This window comes from Nomascus leucogenys, chromosome 1a (genome assembly GCF_006542625.1).
Source record: "Nomascus leucogenys isolate Asia chromosome 1a, Asia_NLE_v1, whole genome shotgun sequence".
Taxonomy (NCBI): Eukaryota; Metazoa; Chordata; class Mammalia; order Primates; family Hylobatidae; genus Nomascus; species Nomascus leucogenys.
Window position 1 is genome coordinate 68,781,114 of NC_044381.1, and position 23,789 is coordinate 68,804,902.

The window sequence follows — 23,789 nt, forward strand, 5'->3', positions numbered from 1 at the left end:
TGAGCACATCAGAGTCACCTGTAGGGCTTGTTAAAACACAGATTGCTGGCCCAACCCTAGGGCTTCAGATTCAGTAAGCCTGGGCTGGGGCTGGAGAATGTGCAGTTCTAACAAGTTTCAGGTGATGCTGTTGCTGCCAATCAAGGGATCAGCATTGAGAACCATTGGTCTATGAGATACCCAAAATGAGTTGCTATGGTTTGAACATCCTCCAGAAGTTCATGTGTTGAAAACACGGTCTCCAATGCTGCAGTGCAGAGAGGTGGGTCCACGTTTGCCATCCTTTAGGTAAACAGATGAGGCTGAGCTGCCCAGCTTCACAGGCCACACTGTGGCAGAGGGTCAGTGTCCCCCGAGCTCCTGAGGCCATGGAGTTCTTGTCACTTGGATGGTGTCAGAGCAGTGGGACTTTCCTGCATGACTAAAAGCAGTACAGCCCTGACATAGAGAACCTGTAAACCTGTGCACCAAGAACTAAACAGTGGATAGAGATGAGAATGGCCCAGGGGACGCCAGTGTGGGTCTACAAGGACATGGAAGTGATTTGCTAACTACCACTCGTTCTTTGGCATATCAGAAGTACCCCCAAATTTAGGCACAACTCCTGAAAAAGGGGATCATAATGGACTCATCACAGATTGACAGTGATTTAACTTATAAATTGTGTGGAAAAGTTCAAATCAGAAATTAGGTTCACATGTGTGGTCTCTTTTGTATCACTTTAGCAATGCCTGGAATGAATGAACAGCCTAGGACAGACTTTACTTCCCACTGTGCTATCAAAGACTGCCCATCTCCAGGAGATCCATACTTTTTTTCAAAACCAAATTCCAACTATTTCCCAACTGTGAGGAAAGGGTGTGAAAATGGCAGCAGCTTTAGAAACATACTCCACTGAGCTCTAAAGTCTGAGGCTGCCAGAAAGTTGGGCTCATTGGGGAAATAGCTCAAACCCTCATTAACAATCTAAATTATTTATTCCTACCTAGTCATTAGTGGGACCAGTGAGGTCAGGTCTCAGGTTCCACCAATGCCACTAGGGAAACTCTACATGATTACAGCTGGAAAGGGAAGGATGACAGAGATTTCTTTTCCCTAGCATTTGCTAACACCCACACCCAGCACTGAATATTAGATACCAAGCACTAAATTCCCAGGAGGCGGCTGCTCTTACTCGCCAACGCTAAAGTAGGAATGACCCAGCAAACATGAGAAATAAAGAGAAACAAGGTGTTCAAGTAGAAATGGGTATAAAGAGCAAAATTTTTCCCTTTATTATCAAACCTCAATATAGTAGCATATTTACAATATTTTCCAGGGAGTTTTTAAAAGAAAAGATGTATAAAGAAACTATTGTGCTTTTTCTGAGCCTAGGACAGGAATTGAGGCCAGAATCTCACTGGAAAATTGAAAAATCTCTTTGAATTAAAAGAGTCACAGTGGTGGAGCTGAGAAGTATATGTCTTGTCTGCTAGCAGCTATATTCCTCCCTTTCTTTCTCATGCACTCTTTCTCTCAGGCTTAGAATTTATTTTTCTAAATTGAAAAATGATCCAAGTGGCTGTTCAGCTCTTCCAGCAATGCTGAGTTGTAAACGAGAGGTACGAAGGTGAATAGTTCATACAGATGAGTCTCAATCACCCACAATAATGGCTGAAAAGAGAGTAAAGTGTAATTTGCAAAGGATAATCCCCCCCATCCATTATGCTACACCAGACAATGCAACAGCTTCTGACATTCACCATTCCCACTCACCTCACCACTGCAATGGCTTCCTAAACTGGTCTCCCAGCTTCTCACTCCCCACCAGCTCCATTGTATTCTCCACACAGTAGCCAGAAGGATCTTACAACCCAAGCCACAGCTTGTCACTCCTGCTTAAAACCTTCAGTGGCTTTCTGATGCACATGGAATAAAGTCCATACTCCACACCATGGCCTCCCTCCTCACTTAACACCAATACACCCAACCCCCGGCTCACCACCCTCCTACCACCCTGATCTTCCTTCAGTTTCACAGAAGCAAACCCTTGCTGACAAGGGGCCTTTTTGCTCATGCCTTTGTTCATGCTCTGCCCTTTCCCACATTGGGAAATCTAGTAATAGCTCATATTTGATAGCTGGTTTAGATGTCACCTCCTCCATGAGGCCTCCTCTGACCACCCTATCTAACGTAGGTCCCTTTCTGTTGACCTCCATCTCCTTTGCCTTGCTGTTTCCTGCCTCCCTGTTGGGCTGTAACCTCCATGAAGAAGAGGATCATGTCTGTCTTCATCATTATATCCTGAGTGTCCACCATGGTACATAGCACATGCTGAATGAATGAATGAATGTTCTCCACCCTCGCTCTTTACCCAGGTCTGACATCCTCCTTAACTGACTCATTGTGAGCTACCTAGGCCTTTAGATGTTGATATAGTTTGGATGTTGTCCCCGCCCAAGTTTCACATTGAATTGTAATCCTCAATGTTGGAGGTGGGGTCTGATAGGAGGCCACTGAATCATGAGGGCAAATTTCTCATGGATGCTTTAGCACCATCCCCTTGGTACCGTCCTCATGATAGTGGAGTGAGTTCTCATGAGATCAGGTCATTTAAAAGTATGTGGCACCTCCCCACTCTCTCTCTTTCTTGCTTCTGTTCTGGCCATGTAACATGCCTGCTCCCACTTCCCCTTCTGCCATGATTGTAAGTTTCCTGAGGCCTCTCCAGAAGCCTAGCAGATGCCAGCACCATGCTTCCTGTACATGCAGAACCGTGAGCTAATTAAACCTTCTTTTTTTTATAAATTACCCAATCTGAACTATTTTTATAGCAATGTGCGACTGGCCTAATACATATGTCATGAACACACAATAGTTGTGTCAGACTTTGAAGTAGAAGATAGAGTATCTTGTATTCTCCATCAAAAGAGACTTTTACTTAAAATGTTCACAGGTCTGAGAGCCATGGCAGGATCAGGGCAAATCTGTAGGAGTTCACCATCCCCTGCCCCCTCTTCAGCTGGCAGGCTGAACTCAGTGCTGTGGTTTTGGAACCCTGGCAAGTCTGAACCTAAAGTAAAGCCTGCTGTTTGGCACTCAGCTGTCAAGACAATACCTTCTACAAGTTGGTCAAAGGATTTCTGAGGAACGAGATTTCCCAGCCCTCTAAGGTCCCTGCAGTAGCAGTCCCTAATTCCTAGCATCTTGGAGAAAGACTAGTTCTCAAGAATTTGAAACAAAGGGAAAGGTCAGGCCTTTGCAGGCATCTCAGTTAGCAACTTTGCCTGGCGGGGGTCACTGAGGTACTAGGGAAAGGGAAGAGAGAACAGGAATATGCATGGGAGATCTATAAAGTAGGTGATCTAAATTTGACTGTATGCTGGTCAATATCATATGACACCATAACCTCTGCCTTATTCATTACCTGCTTTCAAGCATTCAGAGGTGGCTTTTCTGTAACTTTTGGGGGAAGAATCCACAAATCCTATTACCCAAATGTTGATCCCTGTTACTCTGCCCCCAACCCTGCCTCCTTAAACCCCTTCCTCTCCATGTTTTAGGACGCTGTATATTCCTTATTCTCTTAGTCCTTCCAACCACTTTTCCCATATTCCACGACTCTTCCTCCTACTCCTTAAATATGAATACTGGGTTTTCCTAGGATGAAGTCTTCAGTCCTCTTTTCTTTCCCCGTCTCCTCAGGGAGCTCACTGTGACAGTTTCCAACTACAACTTTATGCTGATGGCTCCTCAATGGACATCTCATCTACTCACTCACATTCATTCCTGACATTCCAGCAGTGATTATGGGCTACATCTACAGGACTTCGAATTCAACAGGTGCAGAACTTAATTCTTCAGCTTCCCCAGACTGGTTCCCTCTACCGGTGCTCCTGTTTCTGTGCAAGAATTCACTGCTTATCACATCTCTGATAGGTGACCTTCTAGAAACCTCCTTTAAGCCATCCACCTCCTTCCCATCCTATGTTAAGTCCCACGAAGTCCATGCATCTTTCTTTCCTTTCTCTCTGGGATCTGTCCTCATGTTAGAACTATTCAGTTGTAAGTTACAAAACCCCAACCAAATCTGGCTCAAGTATAAAATAGAATTTATTGGATCACATCTCAGAAAAGTGGCATCTAGCTCCCTACCAGACATTTTTCGGAATGGCCTGTCTGTTCTTCTTGGCCGTATTGTCCTCTGTGTTGTTTTCACTGTTCGGCAAGTATTTCCTCTGCAGTGTTAGATGTGGAAGGTGAATGCTTTATGCTGTTTGTATGACTACATAAATTCCTATTCATTCCTATTCCTTTTCTACCAATAAAATTGAATTCTACTGCCCTGCCATTTTCCTTTTTTTTTTTTTTTTTTTTGAGACGGAGTCTTACTCTGCATTTTGCTTTTAATGCTAAATCATGAAATTCCAGAGCCTGACCTTAAAAAGAAACAAGTTTTCATATTTAACATAAAGAGTCTCAGAAAGAGATAAAGGAGATGTTCTCTCATCAGGAGGCTCCCCCAGGGAGAGAGACCTTTCTGCATTATACAACTTGTTCCACAAATTCTGATTTCATGGGGTGTTCAATTGATAACATTCATTAGAGTATAAACCTGTTTTTCTGTGCACTGTAGAGACTTTTGTGGCTATTCCTAGTTATTACCAACTTGTTCTGTTCACTGTTTTCGGAAGACTAATTTGAACAAAGGCTTCTAGTAAAACTGCTAAGACTTTAAAAGTTGTTACAAGTTGTGAAACTGTCCTTCAAAGAGCAACTTGTACCTCTGACTGGTTGCCTTTCTTGATAATGTGTTGCCCTGGCCATACCGTTGAAATGGCCACCTCTACATTTCTGCAACCATATATGCCCTTGCAAATATTTTAGGTTTTGTGAGTCATGTGGTCTATGTTGCATTTATTCAACTCTGCCCTTGAAGCACCAAAGCAGCCAGTTAGCAAATGGGCATGGCTGTGTTCCAATACAACTTTATTTATGTACACTGAAATTTGAATTTTATGTAGCTTTCACATGTCATAAAATATTATTCTTTTGATTTTTCAACCATTTACAAATATAAAAACCATTCTTATCTTGCTTTTTTTTTTTTTTTTGAGTACTCTATCTGGAAATCTCTCTCCCCAGATATTTGTGTGGCTGACTTCCTTACCTCCTTCTAGGCTTTCCTTACACTTCACAGACTCAATGAGGCCCAACCTGACCATCTTGTCTAAAAGTGCAACACCCATTTTATCCCTACCCCTATTTCTTACCCCCCTTACCTTGTTATAATTTTCCTATAGTACTTAGAACCTTCTGAATAGTAAATAATGTATTTATTATTGTACTGTTTGTCTTCCCTTACCCAATGATAAGCTCCCCGAGGTCAGGGATTGTTGTGTTTAAGTTCTCAGATGCCTCCAAAATGCCTACAAGATTGCCTGGCATGTAATTGACACTCTAAACACTTTACTGAACAATTCAACAGATGAATTAATGGCCTGTCAAACCTATGATCAACCGTTAGATTGGAGTTCAGGTCATTTGATAATAAAAGTTGATTTCCAGATCCTTCTACCAAAAAGACACATGCATTCTCATGTTCATTGCAGCACTATTCACAATAGCAAAGACATGGAATCAACCTAGATGCCCATCAAAGGCTGACTGGATAAAGAAAATACGGTACATATACCCCATGGAATACTATGCAGCCATAAAAACAAATATTATGTCCAAATTTGCAGCAATATGGATGCAGCTGGAGGCCATCATCCTAAGCAAATTAACACAGGAACAGACAACCAAATACCACCGGTTCTCACTTATAAGTGGGAGCTAAACACTGGGTACTTATGAAAACACACACACAAAAAAGTTGGTTTCCTTTTCTTGAAGTATACAGAGGGCTTGGTCTTCAAAAATGGAATTATGTAAGATTCACTTACTGTTGGACACTCCATTCAGAATAGGTCAAAGAACTCCTTCAAATTCAGAGAAAAAAAAGATAACTGGGTTTTAACATAAAAAATGGATTAATATTTATTTATTTATTTATTTTATTTATTTTTTTTTTTGCAGGTTTCAGTGACGTTTAATGCAACGTGCATTAAAATATCCAAGCCATTTTCAGAAACTTAAGAAGTCTGAAGTTGAGCTGTGGATTTCCTCTTGTCCATCCTGAGGCTTGGGCTGCTCCAGATGCAGCAGGTGCTGAGGTGGGAGGAGCTGGCGCCACCAGGCACCACAGGGGTCTGTGAAGGGTTTGTGTAATTAATTATCCTCTTAAACTTGCCATTGATGTAAGGTACCCAGTCCAGGATCAGCCGCCAATCGGTGGCCCACACCAGCCCTACGGCGCCCACAGCGCCCCACGTGTAGGCCGTCGGGATCCAGTTCTTGACCAGCTCCCGGTCGCGCGGGCCCAGGAACCGGGTCACCATCGCGGCGGAGTCGCACCCTCAGGGTCACCCTGTCCGGCTAACCATTAATATTTATTTTATACTTCTTTTCCAAAGTTTCCTTTATCCCCTACTCAAGTCTGACGGGTCCCTTTAGCATTCTGCATCATCTGAATCTTCCTCCAACCTCCCCACTCCTGGTGGTGGCCAGGGCTGATGACCAGGGACAGTCTTGAGTTGCTGACAATGGGCACCCTGAAGTGGAAAGACTAGGCCAGGAGCAAATAACTTCATTTTTTGCCTTGAAAGGTCAATTTCAGAAAACAAATGGTAAGAGATGTTTTTCCTTATTTTTTTTAAAGAAATTCATGGTCTGCAATTGTATTTTTCCCCCTTTTTATTATTTGTATGTAAGTACTTATTATTTTCCCTTCCATGATTGGTTCATTTTTTTCATTTTTTGGTTAGTATTTCATTAATTATACAACTAGCATGCACTACAATATGAGATTATAACCACATGTTTGATCAAATTTTGTTGGAAATGAGACAGTCTTGAACTGGTTTTCTTGATTCACTCTATAAGCACCTTAATTGAAAAATACAGATTATCTTACAGTGCCCCCTTAAAACTAAAGCTGTATTCTAGCCTCTGTACTTCTTTTTATTATTATTATTTTTGAGATTGGGTCTTGCATGTTGCCCAGGTTGGTACAATCATGGCTCACTGCAGCCTCAACCTTGCAGGCTCAAGTGATCCTCCCACCTCAGCCTCCTGAGTAGCTGGGTCCACAGGCATGCACCAGCATGCCAGGCTAATTTTTCTTTCTTTCTTTTTTTTAGTTTTAGTAGAGACAAAGTCTCACTATGTTGCTTAGGCTGGTCTCAAACTCCTGGGCTTGAACTATCCTCCCACCTCAGCCTCCCAAAGTGCTGGGACTACAGGCATGACCCTCTGCACCTGGCCTGTACTTCTTTGTAGTACATTTTATACTTCTTGTAATTCAGTTACCCTTTCTAACTCCAGATTATAAGTATTTATTTACACATCTATATTTGTCATTATACTTAAATTTCCTGAAAATAGAGACTGTAGTTTACTCATTTGTATGCTCCTCAGATCCTAAGTGTTTAACTAAAATCTTAATTAATGAAATGAAATGAAACATACATAGTTGGCTTACCCCCAAGAATTTCAATAGCTTCCCTTAGCTTGCCATGAGAGGCTTTTCCTAATCAGACCCCTGCCTTTGTCTATAGTCTTATCAGCTGTCATTCCCTCTCACCCTCCATCCCCTAAAAGCTCTAGTCCCTCTGGGCCATGCTGTTGCTCATTTCTTGCCTTTATATATCCTCTTCCCTCAGAATAGGTTACCCTTTTGACTGCATGGTGAATGCCTCACCATCTTCAAGCCTTAGTTTATACTTATCTGTTTATCGTTTCCCTCATTAGCCTTTTAAACTCCATGAAAGTAGGGGCCTGGTCTGTCTTGTTCACTGCTCTCTCTCCACTGTCTGAAAAGCAAGTAGAGACTGGATGAGGAAAGATCTTAAATACAATAAAGAGTTTTGATTATTTCTATGGGGTAACCAGGAACCACTAAAACATAAGCAGGGAAAATTACGGACAGGTTTTTGCTTTAGAAAAATCTCTCTCATCGCTGTGTGGGGGAATGGTTTGGAGAAGGCAGGACTGGCCCTAAGAAGTCAATCAGATAATTAGAGTAAGCAAAAGTGAGCAAAAGTGATGAGGGTCTGATTTGTGGCTGTATCAGTGGGGTCCGAAAGGAGGTGAGGGATTTGAGTTAGGAGAGGCAGAATGGCAGGAATTGGGGACCTACTGGATGCTGTGACCTAGGGTGAGGGGGAGTGAGGGACGATCTTGGCTTCAGATTTCACTCTGGCTGAGGATATCTGGAACGATCGCATCGTATTAACAATTGTATGTTTACCTGCGGATCACTCCCAAGTAGTCTGAAAGCATCTTACTATAGGGACCTTGCTTTGTAGTCTTTATATTACCAGTGTTAGAAGAGCACCTGTTATGTAGGAGGAGTAATAAAATGAATGAATGCACTCAAAACACTAAACAGTAATTCTGTAATCCAACGGGAGGTACAACGAATACCAAAAGCCTACATATACTATTCTCTGCATGCTATAGCAAGAAAGAAAGGAAAGTGGCTTCCCAGTGGTTTTCTGCCTGTTGTACAACCAGGAAGCTGACAATAAAGTTTATTTGAGCGTCGACGTGCGCCGACGTGGCCCCGCCTCCTCAGCGGGAGCCGCGATTGGTGGGCATTTGCCGGCGGCCACCGCTCTTAAGCCACGATTGGCGAAGGCCGTCGTCATTTCGGAGCGTCCTAGCGCCAGCCCGCCCCCTCGCCGCGTCGCCGGTGCCTGCGCCTCCCGCTCCACCTCGCTTCTTCTCTCCCGGCCGAGGCCCGGGGGACCAGAGCGAGAAGCGGGGACCATGTTCCGACGCAAGTTGACGGCTCTCGACTACCATAACCCCGCCGGCTTCAACTGCAAAGGTGAGGCGGTGGCCTCGGGCCGGCCGCGTGTCCCTGACCTGGGCGGAGGTCCCAGTCTCAGTGCCCGCACCCCACCTCCCAGTCGGGACCCTTGGCGGCCTGGTTTCCGCCGGCAGCCTCCGGGCCCCTCTCCTCTGGGTCGCCACGCACCTCGGCTCTTCGCCGCCCTTTCCCGCCTTCAAAGCCCTCTTACCTACTCCCGTCTCGGCATGTTACTTTCTGCACTTGCTTAACTCCAAGCATCATGTAACTACCTTCTCTGTACATAAAAGGGAGAGCATTCGTCTTTCTCACTCACTATTAAACTCCATGGTTCCCTGGGTAATTAGGCGATACCTTGAGCACCTGCTAATTATGGGCCAGCGCGGTGCTGGATTCTGAGGAAGGTGCTGAGTAACTTGAAGACTAGCTCACTGCCTGCCAGGAGCTAAAGGGTCGAGGGGTGGAAGCAATCAGAACCCACTGAGCAGTTTGAGACAGTACACAATGAAATCAGGACCGATCACAGTGGGAGGGTAAGCACGTGTAGTAATGGGCTAGTTGTGTTGCGTGGTCTTGCAAAAAAAATAGCAGAAGAGTGGGAAGGTTGAATTGTGAATACAAAGGTATTTGGGATTTTACAGCGTTAGAATTTTAAAAAGTAATAATGTTGCTACTCACCGTAACTAAACTACTGCCCACCACTACTCGTTTCCTTTGTATAGTTTTGGCCTGTGATAGACTGAAAAGTTTGAAAGTGATCAAGTATAACTTGTGATACTCAGACCATTGTGTGATTCTCAAGACCTTATAATGGAAGCTTGAATTTGACTCACAAATTGAAAATAATTTCTAAGCAGGATGACAGTGGTTTTTGATCGCCTGTAGAAGCATATCAAATTATAACCTATTGTTTTTCTACTTGAAAAAAAAAGTATCAGTGACAATAGAGCTTTGTTCTGGATTGGAATCTTTGAGTCTCAATGTTCTTATCTGTAAAATGGGATATTACCTACCTCAAAAGAGGTATGGGGAGGATTAAACAAAACAATGTATGCACTTAATGTGCAGTTAACACATGACAACAGTAGTCACAGTGTCTTTTTTGTCATTTGATTTCTTTTACTTATTATTTTGTTATATATTTTACTTTATTACTTTGCTATAAGTTTAACCTTGCCCTCCTTCCCCTTTCTGTCCGCAAAGCAACTGGAATATTAATATGTAACACGTAAATAGCAAAACTACGTGCCAGGCACTGTTTTTATCTGTATTTACTTTATTTAAGAAACTTCTTAAATAAAACAACTTCTTTTAATCTTCATAACTCTATGAGGTAAGTTCTATTAGCACCCTCATTTTGTAGCTGAAGAATTTGAGGCACAGAAAATGTGGCTGATTATCCCAAGTTCACACAACCAGTAAGTATCTGGACCCAGGATTTGAGGAGATCATTGTTAATCTGTACTTTCAACTCCAGAATCTGTACTTTCAACTCCCTCTTTTGGTTCAATTAATTTAGTATTTTGAGGTTAAGAAAATTCCACAAGAACATATATCTGAACATATACCTGAGAAGGAGGTATTTTATGTAGTGCTTCTAGTTATTTATGTGATTTTTTTATTGCAGATGAAACAGAATTTAGAAACTTCATCGTTTGGCTTGAAGACCAGAAAATCAGACACTACAAGATTGAAGACAGAGGTAATTTAAGAAACATCCACAGCAGTGACTGGCCCAAGTTCTTTGAAAAGGTAATGAATTAGGAAGTAAAGTAAAAATACGGAGAGCTTGTCTGAAAAATCATATGAAGATGAGCTTAAAATTACTTTCTTCTTTTAAGAAAAAAATGATAATGATCAGTGTTAGGAAAGCTGGATTTCAGGGATTTTGCTTTTTTCTTAGATGCGTCTTTTGCTTCTAGAGCAAATTATTTTATGTCTTCCTACCAAGCTTTCAGTGTTAGGTAGAAATAGTTTTCTCTAGAAACATGAAGTTTCTTAAATAAATAATGATGTAAATATTTCGCTTTCCCTTTATGGCCCAAATCAGAATTTTTGTTAAACACAGTGCTATTTCTTATATTAAAAGAAGACATTGGCCAGATGTGGTGGCTAACACCTATAATGCCAGCACTTTGGGAGGCTGAGGTGGCATATCGTTTGAGCCCAGGAGTTCTGACGCCAGCCTGGGCAACATGGTGAAACCCTGTCTCTACAAGAAGATAGAAAGTTGTCTGGGTGTGCTGGCATGCATCTGTAGCGTCAGCTAATTGGGAGGCTGAGGCGCTCCAGCCTGGGCGACAGAGTGAAACCTTGTCTCAAAAAAAGACATTATTGAGGTGCATGAAAACTAAGACTGTCGTGTTTATGCTTATGTTTAATGTAAACAGATATCCCTTGTTGTATGCTAGAGAAATAGTCCTTAAATGATCTCTGGTATATCATATTTTTGTGCCTCGAATCATTTTCCCATTGATTTAGTTTTAGTAACACTTTTGCATAAAAAATTCTCAGATTAGAATAAAAATCCTTTTACAGTGTCATTTCTTACATTAAACATTTTCATCAGTTATATTTGATGAGTGAGATATTTTTCTTGAAAAAGGCTGTTTTTCATTTGCTAGAGCCATGTGATTAGGTACTTTCTCTGTAGAATCAGTGATTTTATAAATTAGGGATTGTATAAATTACATCAGTGTTATTAACCTTTCTGTGTCTCAATTTTCTCATCAATAAGTGAGGGTAACAATGGTACCTATCTCATAAGTGTGGCTTTGTTTTTCATGAGTAACTGTTCACAGTAGTCCCTGGTGCATAGCAAGTGTGATAAGCTTATTACTGCCAATGCCTCTATACTACTACTATTAATACTACTGTATTCTTTTCCTTTGCTCTTAGAAAATATTTTTAAAATTTTCAGTGGGCTTCTTAAAACTTTGAAATATGTTTTTAGGATTTTATGTTTGTTTATATTACATTTTATGGTCTATTTTCATGTGTACAAGACAATACAGAATTCTACATGTAGAAAGGTATTTGGAGAATATAAAAAATGTTCTAGGCTGGGCACGGTGGCTCATGCCTATAGTCCCAGCAGTTTGGGAAGCCAAGACGGGTGGATCACCTGAGGTCAGGGGTTCGAGACCAGCTGGGCCAACGTGGTGAAACCCCATCTCTACTAAAAACACAAAATTAGCCAGGTGTGGTGGTGCATGTGTGTAATCTCAGCTGCCCAGGGTGCTGAGCCAGGAGAATCGTTTGAGCCCAGGAGGCGGAGGTTGCAGTGAGCCAAGATTGTGCCATTGCACTCCAGCCTGGGCAACAGAACAAGACTGTCTCAAAAAAAAAAAAAAAAAAAAAAAAAAAAAAAAAAAAAAAAAAAAAAATGTATGTATGTATGTGTATATATATAATATATATATACACACACACACACACACACACACTGCATATAATACTATTATACGCAACATTTATTTGAATATACAGCTTCTGACATTTATTTAAGTTACTTGGTTACACCCTACATGTATGTTACATGGCTACTGTTTTCAGTGGCATTTCCATAGTTTAGATAATGATTTATTGTATATCCTTTTTAAAGTTATCCTTTTTAGTTAATTACTCTATGTATATTGAGACTAGGAATCAGAAAGCTTAGATTACACCTTAGTCCCAGGTGTAAGTTGTGTAACCCTTGGCAAGTGTCAATCTCTAGGCCTCAGCTTTCTCATCTATAAAATGAGGAAGTTGTTGTATTCTATTTTTTTTCTTAAGATTATACACTTAAATGTTCCCTTCTGTTGGGTTATATAATTGCATCAAAAGTGTAGTAATGTTATTAAAAAATTGTTAGAGATCCAAACTAAGGTCTCTTTCAACTCTCCCATTCTTTTTTCTGTGACTTTATGGTAATAATGAAACTGTTTTTTTTTTCTTCCCCCTCACAGTATCTCAGAGATGTTAACTGTCCTTTCAAGATTCAAGATCGACAGGAAGCTATTGACTGGCTTCTTGGTTTAGCTGTTAGACTTGAATATGGAGATAATGGTACGTTTTGTGGGGAATGTGTATTTTAAAGAGAGAGGAAAGATGGGAAAGGGAGTGTGAAAATGTAGGGAACTTTGCAGTTTGTTTTGTCTAGTACTATTTTACCTTTGGTTCATTCTTACCACAAGTTAAAAGCACTCTTATTGTCTTTCATTGGTGTTTATATATTTCTTTTAGAATTTGGAAATGGTGCCCTCTGGAGAAGGCTAATTGACTGTCTTCTCACAGAGTAACACTACTTTGATAATATGGTCTGCACCTTAGCCTTTCAAATTAAATTGTTGTTAGTGTCCCAGAATTGATGGGACTTTGAAGTGTTGTTGCAGCAGGTAATTTCTCAAAAGACTGAAACATGTCTAATGCCAATATACATTAATACTCTATAGGCCAGAATATTTTACTTATGTTTACTGTCTTAGCACAGATACTTCTGTGGTTGGAAGCTTCTGAATATTAGTACCTATAGTAAAGACAATTTTTCTTTAGACTTGTGTTTTCTCTTATTAGACCATTTCATTTTGAAAGGCCTGCCAACATCTAAGTGCAAGATTTGATTATCTTATCTGCATCCCCTGCATTTTATGTTTTTCAGTTAGTTACAGTCCTCTTAATTATTTACTTTGGAAGCTTTTTTATATCTTGGCTTATCCCTTTCCCTTCATCCCGCCTATGCTGACTTTTTCTCATGTTTGTTTTATCTTCATTCCCATTGGCATAATCCTAATTCAGGCTCTTGTCACTTTCTGCCAGGAGTATTGTAATATCTCCCATTAGTGTCACCTTCTGTTCTTAACTGCATGGCCAACCAAGCTAACTTTCTGAAACGTAAATCTGTTTTAGGATGTCACTTACTCCTTGTTTCCAAAGAACAGTTCCGGTTACATATTCATATTAATAAATATACATATTCATAAACACTAATTTCCCATTTTTTATAAAATGAATTTTAAGCTCCTTAGCATGGTAGTTAATGACGACTGATATCCAACCTGTATTCACATCTTGACATCCCAGCTAAATTAGAATAATACTGTTTCCTGTTTATATCCCATTTCCCTCTCTGTTTATTTGTTCACACTTTTCCCTTGGCTGATATACCATTTCATTCTATCTACACATCTAAATCCTACCCATCTTTTTAAGATCCATCTCATATGCTGTCTTATGTCTTAGCAGCAGTATAATTTCCCTCTGAACTTCCATAGCTTTTAACCCTATACCTTTTAAGTCATTAACCACTTTCCATTTTGCTTCTATGTCTTATTTGTCCCAGTAATTCGTAAGCTGATATTCAGCTTTGATTCCTACATGGTACCTCTCTTAGCTTCCAATTGATGCTGCAACAAATTACTACAAACTCAGTGACTGAAAACACAATTTATTATTTTAGAATGAGAAGGCCAACATTAGTCTCACTGGGTTCATGTCAAGTTGTCAGCAAGGCAGGTTCCTTTTGGAGGCTCTTGGGGGGAATCTGTTTCTTTGCTTTTTTAACTTCTAGAGGCTGCCTGAATTCCTTGACTCTGGCCCCTTCTTCCTTCTTCAAGTCAGCAGCATAGCATTTTCCAGTCTCTATCTGATTCTGCTTCCATTGTCATAACTTTGTCTCTGGCTCTGATCCTCCTGAGCCCACCTGCTTAATCCAGGATAATCCCCTATCTCAAGATCTTAATTTTATCACATTTGCAAATCTTGCCACGTAAGGTAACACATACACAGGTTCCAGGGATCGGGACATGGACATCTTGAGGGGTACAGGTCAATATTGTGTCTGTCACAGTACCTGACATAGTTTCTTGCACACAACAGGTGCTTATCACTTTCAGTAATTGTGTGGCAAATGCAATATATGTTGAGTGTTTACATACACTGATTTGGAGCATCAGCCAATTTTTTGCTGATGCCTCAGACTTAAATTTCAGAAGCCTTATGGCAAAAATCTTAAGGAAAGCTCAATTTGAGACTTTGTTTACTTTTCCATTTAGTTTCCAAAAAAAAAAATTGTTTTTCTTTCTTTAGAAAATACATGTATTCATAAGCCTTGTGGCTTTAGTGTAGTATTGATTTTAGGGCCTTTGACAGGGTCTTTTTATCTACCCTGCTCTAGATTGGTAGGAACTGTATATGAGCCAATTTGTAGCTTATCAAAAGTGTTTTTCAGTTATTCCCACATTCTTACATCTCAATTTATTTGTTTTATTCTATTTGTTCCATTTTTATAACCCGTTAACCTTCAATGGTAGATGCATATGGTCATGTATACCTACAGTTGACTGTAAGTACATGTATTTCTCAGTAATAGCATGTTCTTTTAGTGAATAAAAGAAGCTTGTGTGTGAAATGTAAATTTTTCAATATTGAAAAAGGAAGTCAACATATACTTGAAGGTGAATGGTATCAACAGTATATTAAAAATCTAAGCTAGAAAACAAGTTTTGCTTATTAAAATTCAGAATTGCAAAAACAGACTTGAAAATTGGTCAAATAATACTATCTCTAATCAGTAGGAGGCGCTGATGTTCTTTTGTGGTTTTACATTGATATGTTGCCTCCTTGACTTTTAAGTTACTTATTTTAAAATTTGCCGAAACCATTGTGAGTTTTTATTATTTGTGCCCTACTATTTTTTGAAGCCTTTTGGTAGCTTGTCAACATGATTAATAACTGAAATTTTTTAAATATATAATTTCAGATGTATAGAAAAATTACAAAATAGTACAAAGATTTTCATATACCTCAAGTCTACAAATGTAACATTTTACCTCATTTGCTTCATCCTTCCCTCTACACAGAGACACACACATCATTTTTTTCCAAACCATTTGATAGTAAATTGTAGATGATTCCTTTTTACTCTTAAACACTTTAAAGTGCATTTCCTAAAAACAACTTTGTCTTAATATAACCACAGTACAGTGATCAAAATCAGGAAGTTATCTTTGATATACTATTATTTTTTTACATTTTACCAAACCCCCACTTCTCTCGACAGAAAAAAATAACCCAAAGCAGTCCTGGATTATGCACCGCATTTAGTTGTTACATTTGTCTTAGTATCTTAAAATCTGGAACAGTTCCTGTCTTTATTTGTGCTTCATGACCCTGACATTTATTTTGTAGAATGTCTCTCAGTTTGGATTTATATAATGTTTCCTCATGATTAGATTTGGGGTTTATACTTTTGTTAGGAGTAACACAGGAGTGATGTGTTCTTTTTAGTGCATCATATTAGGAGATACGTGATAGTGATATGTCCGATTACTAGTTATGTTACTTTGATCACTAGGTTACGGTTTCTCCACTGTAAAGTTACTATTTTCCTCTTTGTAATAAATATATCTTGTGGGGAGGTACTTTGAGACCGTATCAATTATGTTTTTGCGCCTCAAATTTCCCCCACTAGTTTTAGCAACCATATGATGATTCTTGCCTCAATCATTTATTATGTTGATCGACAAAAGGTGTTTCTCTAATTTCATCATTTTTTCTACATTTATTTGTTGGCTTTCTCCTGTAAGTTTTCCCATCTCTAATTTACTTGTTTAAATCAGTATAGATACATGGATTTTTATTTTACTCAATGGATTATAATCCTTTCTGTCATCACGTATTTTGCTGTTTATACTGTTCCAGATTTGACCAGTGGAAGCCTTTTTAACTCTGACTTAAATTTTATGCTTTTATTTTTTCCTCATTTCGTTAACAGATCACATGCACTCTATAGCCTAAGATGCCATTTTGAACATTAAGTTTAGTGAATTATTAAGTGTTTTTATTTTTGAATTCCTTTTTAGTATTATTTTTCAAATGAAAATAATAAAATCTACCTTTGGAATTCTTAATATCGACTTTCCATGAAATAAGTTTGAGGTTTGTATATGATGGTGTATTTGATGTATTGATTTTTTTTTTGGGAAAGCAAGGTTTTTGGATTTTATATACAGCATTCAAAAGAAGATGGGGGGAAAGCGTACTTTTTAATGAGTTTGTATTTAATCTTACGTAACCTATGCTTAACCCTCCTCCCATTCTTCTACCCCAGATTTCAGAGGAAGCTGTAAAAGCAGATTTTTACCTTCCTAAAATTTACATGTTTGAAATGATTGCCTTTAGAAATGTTAATGAAAAGATATTTGTGTCACATAGTCCAGTAATTGCTTTAGCTTAATCAAAAAGATAGTTACATTGTCTTTTTATGTTTTCTATAGCAAAAATTAAGCTTGATTGAATGAATTGTTTTATGCTTATACAGGTTAAGCATCCCTAATCCGAGAATCTGAAATCCTAAATGCTCCAAAATCCAAAACTTTTTGAGCACCGACATGAGGACACAAGTAGAAATTTCCACACATAAGCACTTAACACAAACTTTATTTCATGCACAAAATTATTAAAAATATTGTATGAAATTACCTTCAGGCTATAAGTTGAACATAAAAATGAATTTTGCGTTTAGACTTCAGTCCCATCCCCAAAATATCCCATTTTATATATGCAGATAATCCAGTCTGAAAAAATTTAAAATTGGAAATTATTGGCATTTCCAGTAAGGGATACTCAACCTGTAATCATTTTGGCTCAGTTAAATTTGGTAAATAGCAGTAATCATTTTACCTTGAATTGCAGTTCTACAAATTATATTTTTGCCCATTTTTATAGCTGAAAAATACAAGGATTTAGTACCTGATAATTCAAAAACTGCTGACAATGCAACTAAAAATGCAGAACCATTGATCAATTTGGATGGTGAGTATATAAATGCATAACATTGAACATCAACATTTTTGTTTTCTTAAATGCTTTTTACTTTGAAGAATGAAGTCCAGGTTTACTTGGTTTTAGTAAATTTAGAAGGATCCATGCAGACAGGATTTATGTTAACATTTTATTCTCTATAATGTTTTTATAACGTGCTTTCTCCTTCCCCTTGCATTTGAATATCTGAATGTTAATTTGATTTGCTTCTAGTAATTTGGAGTTTTGATTTGTATTTAATCATGGGGTTCATTGTTTGCCTTTTTGAATGTATACATTTCTTTTAATCCAATGACTCTATGAGACAAGTGGTAAATTTTTCCATTATTTTAAGTCCCGGATGTCTTTTAGTAATTTCCCTTTTTAAAAATATGAAGAATCTAATTACCTAAATTATGATATGTAAAATATTTCTTCACTGGCTAATTCATTGTGACCTATAATTTAGGAGTTAACCCTTTTGAATGAGTGAGCCTCTTGGACACTCCAGAGCCGCTGCTTAGAGAGAAGGTTTTGGGAAAACTCCATTGAGGGGATCTATGTACTAAAATTAATGGCCTTGGGAAGAAATGTTAATTAAAAGTGCTGTATAATTTAGCCTTGCAGAAAAAGTTACAGGACAAATATAATGTGAGTTAAATTAGTCATTTATTGGATTATTCAGTTTGGCTGATGAAATACAGATACTCCTTGACTTTGGATGAGATCATGTCCCAAAGTCGAAAATATCGTAAGTCAAAAATGCATTTAATACCCCGGAAGACCCATTGTAAAGCTGAAAAATTATAGTTGGAACCACTGTAAGTTCAGATTTTCCTCATCTTGCACTAGGGTTACATCCCACTGAACTCATTGTAAGGTCAAAAAATTACAAGTCTAACCATCCTAAGTTGGGGACCGTCTCATATAGTAATAGGAAAACCATTTTATCTTACCAATTTATTCAATTGTTGATAGTCTACAGGGCTTTGTTTTTTCTCTTGTGAGTAGCAGTTTTAAAAACTAAGAGATTTGTTGCTACCAAGAAGTTAAAAATGTTTTTGTGTGTTCACAAATATGTTGTAATTATACGTTTGCAGAGTTGTAAGTTTTTGTTTGTTTTTAATCTTTTATAGTAAATAATCCTGATTTTAAGGCTGGTGTGATGGCTTTGGCTAACCTGCTTCAGATTCAGCGTCATGATGATTACCTGGTAATGCTTAAGGTCAGCTTCATGTTTTTGATTCTTGACAGAAACTGTGCACATAGAAAAATTCTTTATTTTCTAAATATTAACTATTGATATTAAAATTATGGTTGAATGCCTAAAATACACAGAAGAATATGAGACATAAAGTAGATTTCATGGTTTTATCTGATTTGGAGTCTCTGTTTTCTGCCTGCACTATGCTAAATCCTTTGCAAAGATGTTCTCATTCAATTCTGCCAACAATCCTAGAGACAGCTGCTAATATCTTTTTAAAAATATATATGATATGAAGAAACTGAGACTCAATGAGGATAATGTCTAAGATGACACAGAAAATGGCAGAGCCAGGATTTTAAGCACTGTAACCCTGTGGTCCATTGTTTTTCCCACATTACCCTACTTCTTTCTGTTTAGTCAGTCTTTTTAATGATTCATGGTCTGCATTTGTTAACATGGTCGAAAATGCCAAATGAGTAATGGTCAATTTGGTCAAAAATATATAACCCCAAAATCTCTTTGAGAAATGAATCTTTCTGTCCCCGATGCTAGATAGGCCACTCAGTTCATAACTATACTTCAGGGATCCCAGTAATCTGAAAGAGGTCCCTTGTTTCTGAGAGAAATCATAAACTTCAGAAGATTTATTCCTAGTAATCATGAAAGTACAGTGGTGTGGATCAGGGGAGTGGTAGTTAAGATACCAGACTTGGAAATTTTACAAGAGATTAAAAGCTTTTAACTAGACCTTGTGCATGTAAACCACTTTGTGATAAATTTCACTCTACCCAGAAGAGATTAAGCCATAACTTACCATGCTTTTTAGATTTTTATTATTACATGTCAGTTTTAACAAGACTGTTGTATTCCTAAGTTATTAAGATTTTCTGTACTGAATCTGAATGTTAACTTCGATTTTCTCAATCCAGATTGCATGCCAAAAGACAAAAATGTTTTTAGTGAAATTTAGCTATTTCAAAGGCTTGTTCTTTATTCCGACACTTACGTAAATTGTCTTGGAACTGTTCTTTAGTGATCATGTCAGCTTTAATCATAAAGTAAGTGAGAGGAGAGTCAGACAATGCATAGCGTATTTGGGGTGCTTTTGTTAGACTTCAAAACCCAAGGGGGTAAAGTATAAATCAACTACAACAAAATGCTATAAAATTCTAGTCCTAGCTGCACATTTGTCCCTTTTGAGTTATTTTAAGAGGCATTCAAACAATAACATAATATGGAAAACATCTTAGTACGTTTGCCAAGTACAAGCATCAGTATATTAACTGTTTGGCAACCAGACTATTTAATAACATCTGCAATCACTGTTAAACATTGCTTGAATTCTCTTTTTCAAAGATAGCATTTGGTTTTTTATTTAAAAATTATAGTTTAAGTTTTCACACTTATTTTTGAGTTGTAATTGTCATCTCCCTAATGAAAATTCTATTTTTTTAAATTTGATTTTTAAGTGTGTATGGATACTTGCATGCATGCCTACCATAATGAAATGCCTTGGTGATTAAAACCACCAACGGTGTCCTTTGAAAGATTTGAAAATATTTTACTAGAGTGAAGTGATAAAAGCAAAGTGTAAGACAGTATGTATGATCTGCTACCCTTTGTGTCAAAAATGTGTATTCGTGGTAAGCATGCTCGTCATTTTGCAGTTTTAGTGAGGGTAAGGAATCTGTAGGGGATCGCAAGGCTCGGATAGGAAGGAGACCTACATTTTACCATGTATCTTGCTGTATTTAAAGTTGTTTTTTACCAGTCACGTGCATTACCTATTCAAAAAATGGTTTTAATTGTTGCAAGCACCATTCAACATTATAAAAATACTAGAAGTGTGAAAGGTTACATTATATTAGTGGTTTGTGTTTTTTATTTTTAATTTATTGGGGAGTTTATTAATGAACTTAGGTAATTCTGACTTCATCAAAATGAGCATCCTTATTCTCTGGGCTCATAGAAGAAAGGATGACAGGTACACAGCCTATAAAAAGTAAAAATATTTTTGGGTTTCTTAGGCAATTCGAATTTTGGTTCAGGAGCGCCTGACACAGGATGCAGTTGCTAAGGCAAATCAAACAAAAGAGGTATGTTTCTGTAAATCCTAAATAAGTTGTTAATGAACATTTCTTCTGGTATGGCCATGATTTTAAACTTTGCATGTACCTGTTTAAGATATCCATTCTACGTTCTGCAACTTAGAGAAACGATAGCTTACTTCAGTGCTTCCTAAAGCAAATTGAATGTATTCAGTGGCTAGAGGGTCATTTTTGAGTGAAAAACAAACTTCATGTTCCTCTCACTTTGTACCTTAAAAAAGCCACAAATAGCTCATCCACAGTCCACAAATCACGCTTGTGGCCCATTGAAGTTTATTTAAAATGATTTACCCTTATGAAACTTACTGGATTATTTTGACTCATGCTGGAGAAGAAGGAACACACCTCACTACAAATTAGTTTTCTTTTTCTATCTAAATTCTATTCTTGCTCTTATTTCTTCAGAGTAAATTCTTGTTTTATTCAATTTCCTGGTATAAAACATGAGAAAGTAATTTGGCTAAGGTCACCTAGTTGGTAAGTGATTGAGCTCAGGCAGTCTGATTTGAGAGCCTGTGCTCTTATGGTAGGTGGGGAGAAGGGTCCATGCGTGGATGTCTGCATGAGCTTGTCAATCTGCCCAAATGAAGGGACAGGGGGTTCTGTTGGAGTGTAAGGTTCAAGGTACAGGTGACTGAAATGGTATCTTTCAGTCCTACTTTGTAGGCTGAGAAAAGCTATATCCCATGACTACCTTCCCCTTAAAGAGAAAATATGGAATTTTAGATTATATCAGAAATCCAAGTATGCCTAAAGTTTCATTGGCTGTGCAGCGGTGGAGAGACTGTCCTCAGGTCAGCAGCAGCAGTGTCTGATAACACCTCCCTCCTGCAGCAATGATGTTGTAGTGAATGCCTTGGGCACAACTATGTTGTTTGTCCTCCCTACTCCCTTCCCCCATCTCCCAATGTCTTTTGTCCTCCAGCCCCTTTAGGCAGGCCCAGCAGTGTTAAAAGGTTACTAATGCCAGGGCAGTATCTCTGAAAGACACTGTTTTCTTTTAAAGGTTCTTACTGGCTCATTATATATGGAAGTTGGATTAAAGATCAGCTTATTTCACCCACACTATAGAACAGACAGTAAATTGTTCTGGTGTAATAAAGTCATTCATTCATTCATTCAGCAAAACTATGCTTTGGAAGGCAGTGTAAGTAAAGGCTTAGCCAAATCTCTTTGCTCTTGTTTGTAAAGTAAAATTTAGTTTTAATGCTCCAAATTTTAATTTTGGTGTCATCTCCAAAGATACCAGCCTATAACAATTTAGTGGATTTCTTACAGTTTAGTGTACTTATAACCATTTATAACTACTATTTGAGGCATATGGTAGTTTTCAGGGGTAGCTTGGTGGCCTGTTGGCAAAGGAAAAAAAAGTGGAGCCTCTGGTACTAGATGAATATATAAAGCCACTCAGTACAATTCTGCTCTTTAATTTTGCTCACTTGTGCTTTCGTACCCATTGGTTTCTTCACACTTACATGTGTTAGCGGTTTTAAAGCAGACAGAGCCTAGGTAGATTTACATTACTAGATAAGGCAAGAATTGAGCAGTGACTGAAGCATTTGAATAGTAACAGGTTGTAACATTGAAAGTACGGGTAGTGTGTTTTTCTTGGCAGTGATTTTATATAATCAGGAAGTGCAGACTGTCCTCATTTTAGAATTTGTTACTGTGAAGTTTGGCATCACCATAGTCACCATCTTCAGTACGTCCATAGGTGCTGAGTGGTTTAGTTTTTCATTTTCCTAGACTGTTTCAAAGTAACTTCCAAGTCAAGTCTTGAAAGTTAAATTATACATAATCTTGGCAAACACCATGCTGGCTGAAAGGGTTGTACAATTTGTAAAGACAAATTAATGTGCTCAGAAATGGAATATAAGGTACTATTTTTGCTGTTTATACTGTTGCTTACTGTCGCCAAAATAAGACAGTAACAGCCTGGCTCAACTTGCCTTCCATAGCAGTAATGACAAGGCACTGCTGCAATAAGGATATATTGTTTTGTATGCCTGGGCTAAAGGATTGGATGAGCTATAGAACTTCCTGGTACATTTAAAGGTTAACTTTTCCCCCTAACTGGTTGAAATAGGGAAAACTTGCTAATCACAAGGCAAATATAAACAAAATTCCTAGTTCCCTTGCCCATGCAGCTAAAAGAGTTAAGACACCAGAATAGCTAGGTGCTGTTCAGTTTCAGTTGAGAAAAGGATGCTATTCTTAACCATAAATACCCTCATTTTGTCTTTTTTTAAAGGGCTTACCTGTTGCTTTAGACAAACATATTCTTGGTTTTGACACAGGAGGTAAGTGATTTTGTTTAAATTCAAACTATTTTTTACAGACTGAATACTTGGGAGGAAATAAATGGCCTTAAATGTAAAAATTATGTATTGAAGCAGTGTTCTTTTCTCATAAAACAGATGCAGTTCTTAATGAAGCTGCTCAAATTCTGCGATTGCTGCACATAGAGGAGCTCAGAGAGCTACAGACAAAAATCAACGAAGCCATAGTAGCTGTTCAGGCAATTATTGCTGATCCAAAGACAGACCACAGACTGGGAAAAGTTGGAAGATGAACACTTGAGGACTTCAGCTTCTCACCTACTTAGTACAGTTGGGAACCATACACTTCTGGCATGTTTGGAAATCAAAATGTCACATTCTTGGGGGAGGAAGCCCAGAAAATTGGGTATGTTCTAGAGATCTACCACCATTGCTTTTTTTTTTCTTTAATAAAGTTTAGGAAAGTAGAATTTTTATTATGTACTGTATGTTTGCATAAATCACCTTTCTCCTTT

General features: G+C 38.3%; 1 protein-coding gene and 1 pseudogene across 2 annotated transcripts; one reads left to right on the top strand and one right to left on the bottom strand.

Annotated features, from left to right (window-relative positions):
• Positions 1-6,045: 6,045 nt before the first annotated feature.
• Positions 6,046-6,485, bottom strand: LOC100580282 (annotated as a pseudogene). The gene has a single exon (XR_001115185.2). The product of XR_001115185.2 is annotated as a cytochrome b-c1 complex subunit 10 pseudogene (transcript).
• Positions 6,486-8,663: 2,178 nt separating this feature from the next.
• Positions 8,664-23,748, top strand: RTRAF (RNA transcription, translation and transport factor). Its single transcript, XM_003267691.3, has 8 exons — positions 8,664-8,914; positions 10,524-10,648; positions 12,847-12,946; positions 17,606-17,692; positions 18,817-18,905; positions 20,915-20,983; positions 23,247-23,295; positions 23,413-23,748. The coding sequence occupies exons 1-8, from the start codon at positions 8,854-8,856 to the stop codon at positions 23,565-23,567; spliced, it is 735 nt and encodes a 244-aa protein (XP_003267739.1). The 5' UTR covers positions 8,664-8,853; the 3' UTR covers positions 23,568-23,748.
• Positions 23,749-23,789: the final 41 nt, after the last annotated feature.

Bases quoted from the DNA above. Each gene is read 5' to 3' on its own strand.
- RTRAF (XM_003267691.3), top strand. From the start codon at position 8,854: ATGTTCCGACGCAAGTTGACGGCTCTCGACTACCATAACCCCGCCGGC. The intron at 10,649-12,846 runs GTAATGAATTAG...TCCCCCTCACAG, and splicing joins GGCCCAAGTTCTTTGAAAAG to TATCTCAGAGATGTTAACTG. The intron at 18,906-20,914 runs GTCAGCTTCATG...TGGGTTTCTTAG, and splicing joins ATTACCTGGTAATGCTTAAG to GCAATTCGAATTTTGGTTCA.